The sequence below is a fragment of the Homalodisca vitripennis genome, chromosome 3 (genome assembly GCF_021130785.1).
Source record: "Homalodisca vitripennis isolate AUS2020 chromosome 3, UT_GWSS_2.1, whole genome shotgun sequence".
NCBI classification, from domain to species: Eukaryota; Metazoa; Arthropoda; class Insecta; order Hemiptera; family Cicadellidae; genus Homalodisca; species Homalodisca vitripennis.
This window is the reverse complement of record NC_060209.1, coordinates 54,912,987-54,925,308: the sequence shown is the minus strand read 5'-3', so window position 1 is coordinate 54,925,308 and position 12,322 is coordinate 54,912,987. Positions and strand designations below refer to the sequence as shown.

The 12,322-nt window shown below is 34.3% G+C and overlaps 1 protein-coding gene across 1 annotated transcript in view; it reads left to right on the top strand.

The window, feature by feature from the left end:
- LOC124358202 (nesprin-1-like) overlaps window positions 1-12,322 on the top strand; it is a 363,429-nt gene that overhangs the window by 208,378 nt on the left and 142,729 nt on the right. Inside the window, exons 97-105 of the mRNA XM_046810494.1 lie at window positions 1,595-1,864; window positions 3,111-3,434; window positions 5,572-5,750; window positions 5,884-6,013; window positions 6,107-6,276; window positions 6,368-6,536; window positions 6,622-6,804; window positions 7,288-7,410; window positions 7,516-7,667. Of these exons, the coding sequence (XP_046666450.1) occupies window positions 1,595-1,864; window positions 3,111-3,434; window positions 5,572-5,750; window positions 5,884-6,013; window positions 6,107-6,276; window positions 6,368-6,536; window positions 6,622-6,804; window positions 7,288-7,410; window positions 7,516-7,667 (1,700 nt within the window). The remainder of the gene's footprint in view (window positions 1-1,594; window positions 1,865-3,110; window positions 3,435-5,571; window positions 5,751-5,883; window positions 6,014-6,106; window positions 6,277-6,367; window positions 6,537-6,621; window positions 6,805-7,287; window positions 7,411-7,515; window positions 7,668-12,322) is intronic.

The following is a 12,322-nucleotide window of genomic DNA, read 5'->3' as shown; positions in this document are numbered from 1 at the left end:
ATCACCAGGTCACAAACGTGGCTTGGGGTTGTTCTCTGCCTTAGATCGGTGATCTATGCCCACGCCTTGTTTCTCAACTCGGCAGGCTACTACTAGTGACCCACGCTGTTTTTCCGTTCAACTCTTAAGGCCCACTATATTGTGTGGTTATTAAATTCAAGCCTTATCTGGTTGTGGCTGAAAAGTGCTGCAACCTCTCAGCCAAATAAATAATTAAATTGATATTGACCTATTTGCAGCACACATTGTAGTATATATTGTTCAGAAATACTTTTTATCCAACTGTCAGTACCATTGTAGCTGTTAAAGTGTATCCTATCTATTTATTAAGATAATAGTGGATTTGGTGGAATGAAGCAAAATATTGAAATGTGGTAATATTCTGTTGATACTAGAGACCTAATTGAAACTCTAGTAATCTGCAAATAAAAATAATTTTAAAACAGAACAACCTTGTAACTTAAATTGCATGTTACTTGGTACATTTAAAAGTAAATAATATGTAACCAATCGATACATTTTCAACCTTGAAGCTAATAAACTTTGTAAATTATTTGGAAATTTAATTTAAATTTCAGTTATTTAAACAACCGAAGGTCAAATACTGCCATTTGAATCTGAGTAAAAGTGATGTACATGGTAACAAAAATTCCATGTGATGACGGATAATACAGCCGACCACTATGCTTGGTCCGTGAAAAGACGACCACCTGAGATTAATCCGAGCTGACCAAGAGAAGAGTTTAGGCCACATTTGTGGTCTCCTGATGGCAAAGGTTAATAAAAAGAAGAAAATGATCGCTTTTCTATCTCCAGAAATATTATACTAATAATGAATAAGTGCTTTATTGTTCATTATTATTTTATAATGTATAAAATACTTTTCTTTGTATAATTTGATTGAGTATGAAGGTAAATTGAGGCAGAAAATGCCATGAAGAAGGAAATGGCCTCGTAAAGTTAAATTTATGAGTTATGTACAGAAATAGATGGAAATATATTCAACACAAAACAAAATCTATTTATTCGAGATAAATGTCCTGAATTTAGTGATTGAGTTTCTGCAATCAAAGTGTAAAATATCCTTGGTAAAATGGATTTTATCTTTTCATCCCATTTTGTATCATTATGTTGTCTGTTTGTTCACTAAAAATCGGAGTATTGTATCTCTCCTTACCAGCCATTACTGTCTTACCATACATTTTACTCTGTGAAAGAATTCTTGAACTATGATGATGATTTTGAAATGTAAATGATTTTGTACCTAACTCAATTATCTAAAGTAATAATTGTCATATTTTACTTTTGTGTTGACTTGTGCCTTTTAGAATGTATCTTTGTTTAATGGCATTAATAAATGTTATTGAATCTTAACAGCAGTTATCATCCTTGATTGATCCTTTATTGCAGTTATTATTTAGTTTAGATTTACAAAAATCATAGAAGTGGGTTCAAATAAGAATTTTATTGACATTTATATCCAAGTTAAAATGTTTTTTAAACCAGGTTTTCAAATGTGCATTGAATAAGATATATTGAGAAAAGTGCTATGATAATCTGAAAAGCATTTGTTACATTAGCATTTTCCTTCTAGAAACTGTTGGATGACTTGAAGAACTGGAAGAACGGTGTGGGCGATCTGGAAGGTGTTGCCAATCTACAGAGCATTGTGCAGCAGCAGGAGGATCTGATCCGGGCAATAGAAGACCAGTTGGAGCGACTGCGACAACTACTGCTGCTACGGGAGCAGTTCATCGCTCTCATCGCTGACATCACAACATTCATCGCTCGGTACACTGAAGTCATACGAGACATCGAGACTGGTGGGCACACCACACAGGAGAAGATAAAAAAATATGACGATGTGAGTTTATCCCTATAGGTCTTTATTAGACTACTTATTTAATGCTATTTTCTCTAGGTATCTTAGCCATCATGCCTAATGGCATTACATAATTTAAAATTCTGTACTCATAAATTAGCAAGTCAATGAATTATTTTTAACCCTTTTAATGTTGCAAATTCAGAAGTAAGGAGACATCTTACTGGCAGATGTAGTTTTGTGCAGAGATCCTCTAGTGCCAAAAACTTTCCCTATTTCTTCAGTATATGACATATTTATTAAAAATGCTGTTTAAAGTTTGCATTTAAAGAAAACAGGTACCTATTAACATTGTTTATAATGCCAATTGTTTGTTTATTATGTATATAAAAAACATATGTACATAAAAATATTTACAACACTTACAAAGAACATTCCGTGAAAGAACAAGCAAATAATTAAAACATTTCTGAACTGGCATACTAAATGAAGCAAATGCATCCAATGAAGAATGCAGCACCAAAAGAACAATGATTTCTTCATGTTTCCGACATATAAAGCCCCAAATAACATCCATGAAACCACGAAAGAAGAACAGCTGATAATTTGAAAACCAGGAAATACAAGCAAAACTAGTATTGCACAATATTTCTTAAGGAAAGTTTGCATTTAAAGAAAACAGGTACCTATTAACATTGTTTATAATGCCAATTGTTTGTTTATTATGTATATAAAAAACATATGTACATAAAAATATTTACAACACTTACAAAGAACATTCCGTGAAAGAACAAGCAAATAATTAAAACATTTCTGAACTGGCATACTAAATGAAGCAAATGCATCCAATGAAGAATGCAGCACCAAAAGAACAATGATTTCTTCATGTTTCCGACATATAAAGCCCCAAATAACATCCACGAAACCACGAAAGAAGAACAGCTGATAATTTGAAAACCAGGAAATACAAGCAAAACTAGTATTGCACAATATTTCTTAAGGGTGGCTGTTATTAATAAAAATTTAATTGCTTGATAACTCAATCATAGTGGTTAGAGAGTTAAATAAAATATTTAGAATTAAGTGGCCCTTGTAATATATTTTAAAACATTATAAAACAAAAATGTTTAGAGCTGAAATAATTACAAGTGCTGATGTTAAGTAAAGAACATTTATAGAGTGTATTAACAGCGCTGTAGTAAATTTATTATGATATCAAAATGCTAAGTAACATACTATATTAAAATTTAAAACCATTTTAGTAGTTAATTTTATTTTATAACCACAGGTAATAGTGAAGATCCAGGAGTGCGAGGCTCTGCTGGCAGCAGCGACGGACAAAGGCGAGCAGATTGCAGCTGAAGGTACAGCGGCTGACCGTAACACTATCACGGAGCAGCTGCAGAGCCTGAAGCAGCAGCTGACAGCTCTGCGGAGAGCAGTGGAGCGGCAGAGGCAGCAACACGAGGCGGCCGCAGCAGAACACATCAAACTGGCAGCAGAGCTGGACACAGTGCTGGAGTGGCTCCACAGTCATGAGGCCGAAGTCAGGTCTCGCCCTGTCCTAAACATTGACGTCTCTAGTGTACAGAGAGAGCAAGAGAAACATAAGGTGAGTAACTTTTTGGTAAAAATTGAGTCATTCTTTTTCCTGAGGGAAAGAGGCTTTTGTATCCGCACTTAGTCCTAAAAGGATCTTTGCACCTCCCTAACTTGTATTTAGGTCCTCAAATTCTGAAACTTTTAAAGAAGCCAATCAGATTTGAGGGCTCCTGTTCTCTGACATTCTTGGAGATATACCCCTAGGAATCTTTTCTGAACTGTAGGTATGGCAGGACAATTTAGCCATATCATGCCATAGTTAGTTTAAATCAATGCTACAGCAGACATTTCATCGTCTAAATCCTAATAGCAGATTTGCAAAACTATACGAGTATCGCTATTAAATAACGGGACTGATATTGTAAAAAAATGTATTTTCATTTTAAACATAATTACTTATTATCACCTTCAATATACGCCCCTTCTCTATCCCTGCAACGCTCCATGCGAATTTTCCATTGTTGGAAACAATGCTGAAAGTCATCTTCTGTCAACTCTTTCAGGAGTCTTGCCGCTTGAACAGCTTCTACGGATTCAAATCTCGTACCTTTCAATGCAGATTTCACCTTAGGGAAAAGATAAAAGTCGCATGGTGCTAGGTCTGGCGAGTAAGGTGGATGTTCTAACACTGGGATGCTGTACTTGGTCAGGAACCGCTTGACAGATAACGCGGAATGAGCTGGCGCATTGGCTTGGTGCAAAATCCATGATTTGTCCTTCCACATTTCGGGTCGTTTTTTCTTACTCTTTCACGTAGTTTATTAAGTACCTCAAGATAGTAATATTGATTAATTGTTTGACCTTCAGGAACCCAGTGAAGGTACACAATCCCACGAATGTCGAAAAAAACAATCATCATTGCTTTAAATTTTGACTTGCTCAATCTTGCTTTTTTGGCTCTCGGTGAAGTTGAGGTCTTCTAATGCATGGATTGGCGCTTCGTTTCTGGATCATAAGTAAAAAACCACGATTCATCACATGTTATTATTCTTTCCAATAAATTTGGGTCATTTTCAATGGCATTCAAAGTGTCAGTACAAACATTTTTACGAGCTGCTTGTTGATCAATCGTAAGAATTTTTGGTACCATTTTTGCACACACTTTTCGCATGTTCAAATTGTCATTTAAAATTTGCCGTACACATTCTTTATCAATGCCTACAGATTCAGCAACTGCACGAATGCTTAATCGTCGGTCGGACTGAATCAAATTAGCAACTTTTTCGACATTGTCTTCCGTTTTTGATGTTGAAGGACGACCTGGCCGCAAATCATCTTCCACGTCTTGTCGACCATCTTGAAAACGCTTAAACCATTCAAAAACACGAGTCCGCGATAAACATTCACTGACATACACTTCTTTTAGTAAATTATAGGTTTCGGTAGCGGTTTTTTCCAAGTTTAACGTGAAATTTAATAACAATTCGTTGCTCTATTATTACGCTAACCATTTTTCCGTCAAAACAAAATAACAACACTTACATAAATGAAGATTATAACACAACAATGTTGTTTACAGAAACGAGACTAACTGCATTCTGAAGAGGAAGTCTCAAACTACACAGCTGTTGGTCATTGTTGGTTGGCGCATGCGCACTCATTCCACTGCAGCGTCAGTCCCGTTATTTAATAGCCATACCTCATAATTCTTGAGGAGTTTAAGAAAACCAATTTTATCAATTTAAACTTTGTATTTGAAGACTTTTTTATTTATTTTATTTTATTAGTATTTTCTTATTTTATAAGTAACAAACCGAGAAATATATATTGTAAAATTATTAAATTGGAAAATATTAGATTTTAAGTCTAAAAATGAAAACTTTAGATTTGATAGACCAGTTTAACTGACAACTGGTATAAGTGAACAGGTCTAGCTTAGTTTTTAAACAAGTCACTGACAATATCAATTTATGTTTTTTACAATTATTGGCATATAAGGGGTTAAAGTTAATCTTCAAGGTAACTGATTTTGGAAGAGAATTAATAATATGTAAGTTGTAGTATGTCTTAAAACCTTTTGTAAGGGAAAGTATGTTCTGAAAGTACTATATGAAAATAAACACTATTGTTACAAATCTAAAACGTTGTTATACTATCCTCATAAGTAAGTCAGAACTGCAATACAAAAATACGTGGTTTTACACCAGGAACTGGCAGCAGAAGTAGAGGTATACCTTGCGAGAGTGAGAGCCGCACAGGAGTCTGTGAGACATGACGAGGGGCTGCCAGGAGAGCTCACAGAGAGACTCAGTGAGGCCAACATGCTTCTCACCACGTTACCACCCCAGCTGCTGGAGCGGGCCAAGTATCTTGACGACAACAAGAGGTACTCACTTTTTAACAAATATAACGTTTTATTTTTACTGAAAACTGGGTTAACAAGAACAAGGACATTAATTTTATTGTAATAATGGTTTAATAATTTAGGATTTGAATGTAGCTCTCTGTTCTTGCTTCAGATATCGAGAGGAGTACCAGGTCCTAGTAGAGAAGTTGCATGCTTGGGTTGGTGAGGCAGAAGTAAAGCTGGAAGCTGGAAAGGACGGGGTTGATTTCGAAAATATTGCTCATGATCTAGAGGATCACAAGGTATGGTAGCCTGTTTATATTTTTATCATTCTGAATGGAAAATAAACATTCAAGAATCTTCAGGTTTTCCTAATAAATGGTCAAATGTTATAGCTGTTCTTCAGCAGCGAACCGACAATTCGAGAACTGGTGTCGCAGCAGATTCAGGCATCAGCCAACGAGATGTGGCCATCGCTGAGTGCCACGGAGCAAGAAGAGCTGAGCCTCAAGCAGCAGAGACTCACTCAACTGCTCAAGAATACCCTCAACTTGGCTAAGAGCAGGTACAATGAGCTTGCAAACTCTGTTCCCCTAATCTAGAATCAAACAGATTTTGACAATGATTGCACATGATATAATGTTTATGGTGTACAGACAAGCCCAGTTGGAGCAGGATGTGGAAGTGTGGCGAGACTATGTACAGTCTCTGGACAAAGTGAGGGCAACACTGGCCAGAGCACAGTTTACTGATGAGCCGGTCACCACCCTGGCCGGGGTACACTTCAACATACAGAAGATAGTGCACGCCCAGACTGATACTGAGGTAGGGTCGGCAGTCTTAATGTTCAACCATCAGGCTGTAAGTTCAGCACCAGTATGTGTGGTATTAAACTTATGAACAATTGCAGCACCACCAACCAGAGATGGATCTGCTGAATGAGCGGGCTGCTGATATACAGGGCAAGGCCAACAGCAGCAGCAAGGCAGCAGTAGCTGCTGAAGTAGAGGCAGTAGCACATCAGTGGGCAGGACTGCTGGCAGACCTTACTTCCCGCAAGGAGACTCTGCAGGGACTCGCAGGACATTGGGAGGTGAGGACAGTAGTCTCAGATAAGTGTTGAGAATAAATACTAAACCGAGAGTGATGGCATCTAGCAAAGTACCTTCTGATATAAGTGATGGTTGCATTTTACTAACACCATTCTGCTTATAATCAGATGGTATCTTTGGTTCACTGCTAAAACAACTGTACTAAAACCCGAAATTCAAGTAGACCTAACCACAGTAAATGGCTTTTGTCAGATTTTCACTCTATAGAATGTGGAACCAATCTTAAACTGAGTATATTGTAGATTGGATGCTTAAATTCATGTTCACTGGAGAAATACTTTGCTGTAAATACGAAAAAGGATTTGTGTTGGAGGGATCCATTACAATGTGGGAAAAAAACATTTTAAACAAGCTCTTTACTGTACAGAGTTTGAAAATTTGAATAAGTTTTTATTTTTCCATCAATTTGTTATGAATTTATTTATTATTTTTGAAATATTAATGCAATTTTATTCCTATTTCAGGAATTCGAGACAAAAATTTTGGAGTTTGAATCACTTCTTTCATCTGCAGAAGAGAAGAATAAACACATGGATACTATTGTTCGCTCCAAACCACAAATCACTGAAGTCAACCAGGCTGTCCAGGTGAATTGTCTTATATCCGATATTTGTTAGCTACTAGCCCTATCTCTGAGAATACTGACTGTAATATGAATGAACATGTGATCACTGTGACTGTTGTTCTGGCAGGAGTTCCTGGCTGAGGTTAAGGGTTATCAGTCACAGCATGAGGAAGTATTGTTCCTGTCAGGTTCGGTGCTGTTGTACCTCGACACGTTCTCACCCGCCTCGGCCACGCTACTCAAGGACAGGCTGAACGGCATCACTGACAACTACAAACGGTGAGTCCACAACTATCGGTACTTGTGATTTTTTAGTTTGATTACATTAAGAAAATATTTTCCTAGTTCAATTATTTGAGCTTTTTAGGAACTGAAAACCTAATAACTTTCATGACTTCCACAGTTGACTGTTCTTTTGTGCTAGGTATTGGCGAATATTTATGTTTAAAAACATCTACTTATTATTCTCAAAGTACAGCCGCAAACATTTTTTTCACATGTGCTAACCACAGGTTTTAATTAGTGCCTGATATTGTTTCACTTTGGACACAAGAGATAGTATGAAGGTAAATTTTACTTATGCCTTTAGTTGTCAAATGGTTCAACTTGTAAAGGGAAATACTCCACTTCAATAAAATCCATACTTTTATATATAATCAGTGATTTTTAAATAGAACAGCCAATGAGAAGTTAGTGATAAATCTCAAATTTAAGTATAAGTCAAGTCAAATTCGTATAATTTTAAAGGTCATGAGGAGATAAGAACTACTTACTTCATTGAAAGAATGGGCCTCAAGAAAACAGTAACTTCTTTTTCTAAAGTATACTATGAGTTTGAGGTTTCTCTCACAAATACTGCCACCTTTTAACTCTCAATATATAAATAAATATGTTGTTTCTGTTTCACTCTTCTAAATTTTTACCATTTTTCTGTTTTTTTTTTTTTTTTTAAGGCATGCAGACATACAGCTTGGCTTGTGCTCATGTATAAAAGTTTCTATATCATAATCTCACAGGCCTTCTTACTGAAAAAATAAATCAATCATGCCATAAAATAAGTTTCATATCCATCTATCATTTTTATTCATGTAATCAACCGTCTTTATTCATTGACTTACATGCAATATATTTTGTAAAAATTTATAATATTTAAACAGTACATTGGATGGTGTATTATGTCATATGTTATGTGCAGAATCAAATTAAAGAACATTCTTAAAATGAAACGATAATAACACATTGGTTACTACTCATAAAAAATTCAAATATTTAGAAACTCCATCATCTTACAAAAAAAATATCTTTGTAAACATATAAATGTGATTACAAAAACATGGACTTATTTTAGTTACAAGAAATAAAAAATTATGTTTGTAAACATATTCTCTTATAAAAATTAATTGTTATTCTATACTTCTGAAATACGAATAAGTCCATATCACCACTTTTTGGACAGTATTTCTGAATATTACTTGAAACGTTTTATGACAACTAATAAAGAAACACCTCAAAACAAACATATTATAAATGATCTGAGAATTCTAAAACAATTTTCTTTATTTTGCTATACAATGCATAGTAAAAATCGTGAAAACAATCATGGCACATCATGAAACCTTAAGAGATATTGAAAAAAGTACAAGAATAAAAGTTGTTTGAAAGTATTACAACATTTTAAAAATGTGTTACTTTGTGCCTATGCTGGGAAATAGCTAAGTAAAATTTTTTCACAAATGCGAATGGCTGCCATCTTAATATGTTTAATTGCCTAAGACTGGCTAGCACAGTCATCCAAGTTATGTACAAATACTGTCATGTTCCAAGTTTAGTCTGGATCTATCAGAAATGACAGCAGTTATCGTGTTCACAAGCTCGCATTTTATTGCTGAAGTTTATACATACAATTGTATACAGGGTGAGTCAGATTATTTATAATAAGGAATGAGTATCTGATTGGTAACAGCTGGTGAAAAACAAATATATATTTAGTTCAAAATTTTACTTTTAAATACAATAAACATATCTACAATCGCTCATCGAGTCAATTTCATAACTTTTTTACGTATTTAGTTAACTTTGCTTCTTATGGTTGTTTTCAGAATTAAATTCTCTACAATCTGTATTAGGAAAACCAATTTGTTTATTGGTCATTTAACAATGTTATTGGACATCAAACATTTAAGACGGTATTTTTGTTACTAGATTTTTGACAAATTTCATGCTTTTTCTCAAAAACTGTTCACACTAAAACCTTCAGAGTGGTTTTATTTGATTTTTCCGGTGATTTTCCTCATAAATCCGCCTTATTTTTGTTAAAAAGTAAGAACAAAACATTCCAGAATCACTTAATTTCACCAGGTGAACTGAAAACAAAGCAGAATCTTTCGCCAGCCATTACTCACTAATGGAGCGTTTCCGGACCTACCTTTACATAACATTTTGTTCTTATTTTTAGCTTTACAATCATGTCTGAAAATATTTTACCATATTTCTGACTCACTCTGTATATAAAAATGTTTGGATAATGGTGGTTTTAGGTTCTGGAAGCCATGGTATAAGAAAATGTAAAAAATCTCTCCTATTTGTTATGAGGGTGATTGCAATCGACAGATTTCTATAAAATCTTCCTAAAATATGGTAGTGTGGAAAAACATCTGATTAAGACCAGTGGTCAGTTGTCGATACTGAACAGATATTTTGAGTTGTAGTACAAGGTTGTGGTTTTCAGTTGCTAGTAGTTACATGTAGCATCACACTCAATTTCCTGTTGAATAACAAGAATGACATTGGTAACTCATTGTTTAGGTATAGCAGGAATGTCTTACTTATGATGGCCATTAGAAAGTACTTCCATCACATTAGAATTAGAACTGTTGGACTTTAAACTTAAAGGACAGTGTTTACGTGCCCTGAAATTTCTAAAATGAAACAGTTTTTGTAAGCACATATGAATCAACTTGAATTTATATGCCATGATATTTGATTGAATAGGTCCAAGGATTTCAGTAGCACTTAAACTACTTAAGGCCAGTAGGGAGGAATATTTAAATAAAAATCTATAATTATCTTTGAAAAGATTACATTTTAATCGTTTGTAAAGTATATTCCATCCTAGATTTATCAGAATGTAATGTTATAGTATTTACAATGAAAAATGTTTTTTCCGTGTATATTTTATTTTTACCATTAATTATTGCCACTGTAATAAGTAAGCTTTTTTCTGTTCATTCAGTCTGGATTGGACCTTTCTCAGGAGAGTTATATAAAAGCAAAAGTACAACCTTGACTGAGGAAGCAAGCCTCAAAGAATCAGAGATTGTTGTAGCTAAATGAATCTTGTCGATAGGAGACTTGGCACTCGAACACTTGGCATTGTTGTGGAAGATTCCTCAGAGTAACTTGTCCCTAAATATCAAGCCTAAATATAAATTGACTCTCAATGAGCTGCGAAATGAAATACTGACACTATAATATGATATAATACAATGTGTCCACAAAGTCATGTTACACTCTAAAATAATTGTATTTACAAAAGTATATACAGCACAAGATTAACATAAGATTAAAGAGAAATTTCAGTAGTTTTAATTCAGTGTACCTGAGCTCAACATGAGCACCATGAATCACCCTGCAGACGTCTGCGTGAACATTGATCTCCTCCCATACTTTGATCGAGAATTCTGGTTAACTGATTAGACAATATATTTTTATTTCTCAATCAATACATTGTATACATAGATAATTGTCATAAATTTCAATATAAAGTCATATGGTTTTCATCAGTCCAGCTCCACAGTTTGTTAGTATCACTAAACACTTGTTTAAATAGCGCAACGTTAACCAATTCTTAATATAAAGATTCAGTAAGAAGTTTGAAAAATTGTTGACTATAAACCATTAGAATCTAAATTTACTATTACAATTTAAAATTAAAGAAACTCTATTTTATATGAAAGGGGCATCAAAAAATTCATTTACCGAGTAGTATGCTTTCATTAACAAAGTATTTTTATTTCCTTTAAAAATCTTTTGCTGGACACCAGTTTTTTGTTACATTTCAATAATTTATTTATTATTTTATAAAGCATATAATTTATGCATTTTTTAAATGTATATTTTTACATTTTAACAAACAGGAGTTTCTTACTCTCTAAACTTTTCTACATAACTTAGATTTTAATACTGCTTATTCTGTTATGTTAAATATTTTGTTTTTCTTAACAAATGTATTATATTTCAAGGTTATAAATAGGGAATGCTGGCCCTCGCTATATGCACGTACTTGTTAGTATAACGCCGCTGCTCAGTATTTAGATATCAGTATCAACCGGAATGCTGGCTCTCGCTATATGCACGTACTTGTTAGTATAACGCCGCTGCTCAGTATTTAGATATCAGTATCAACCGGAATGCTAGCCCTCGCTATATGCACGTACTTGTTAGTATAACGCCACTGCTCAGTATTTAGATATCAGTATCAACCGGAATGCTGGCCCTCGCTATATGCACGTACTTGTTAGTATAACGCCGCTGCTCAGTATTTAGATATCAGTATCAACCGGAATGCTGGCCCTCACTATATGCACGTACTTGTTAGTATAATGCCGCTGCTCAGTATTTAGATATCAGTATCAACCGGAAGCAAGTTTTGATTTGAAGTTTGCCTTATCCAATATTGATAATTCAAAATTGCCTTGGACCCATCAACTCCTTATAATCATGTTTATACTGTACCATATTTAATAACCTGTTAAGCCTTTCTGGTTGTATCACAAAACTGGAATGTCACAAACTTTAAAACATTTTGTATTAAAATTCTGTGATATCCAATCACAGGAGAGTGTTTAAATCTCAAATAGATAAAGTATATTTCTTATAAATCTCTTACGATATTAATTCTTAATCAGTATATTGCGTATGTAATTTTACCTATT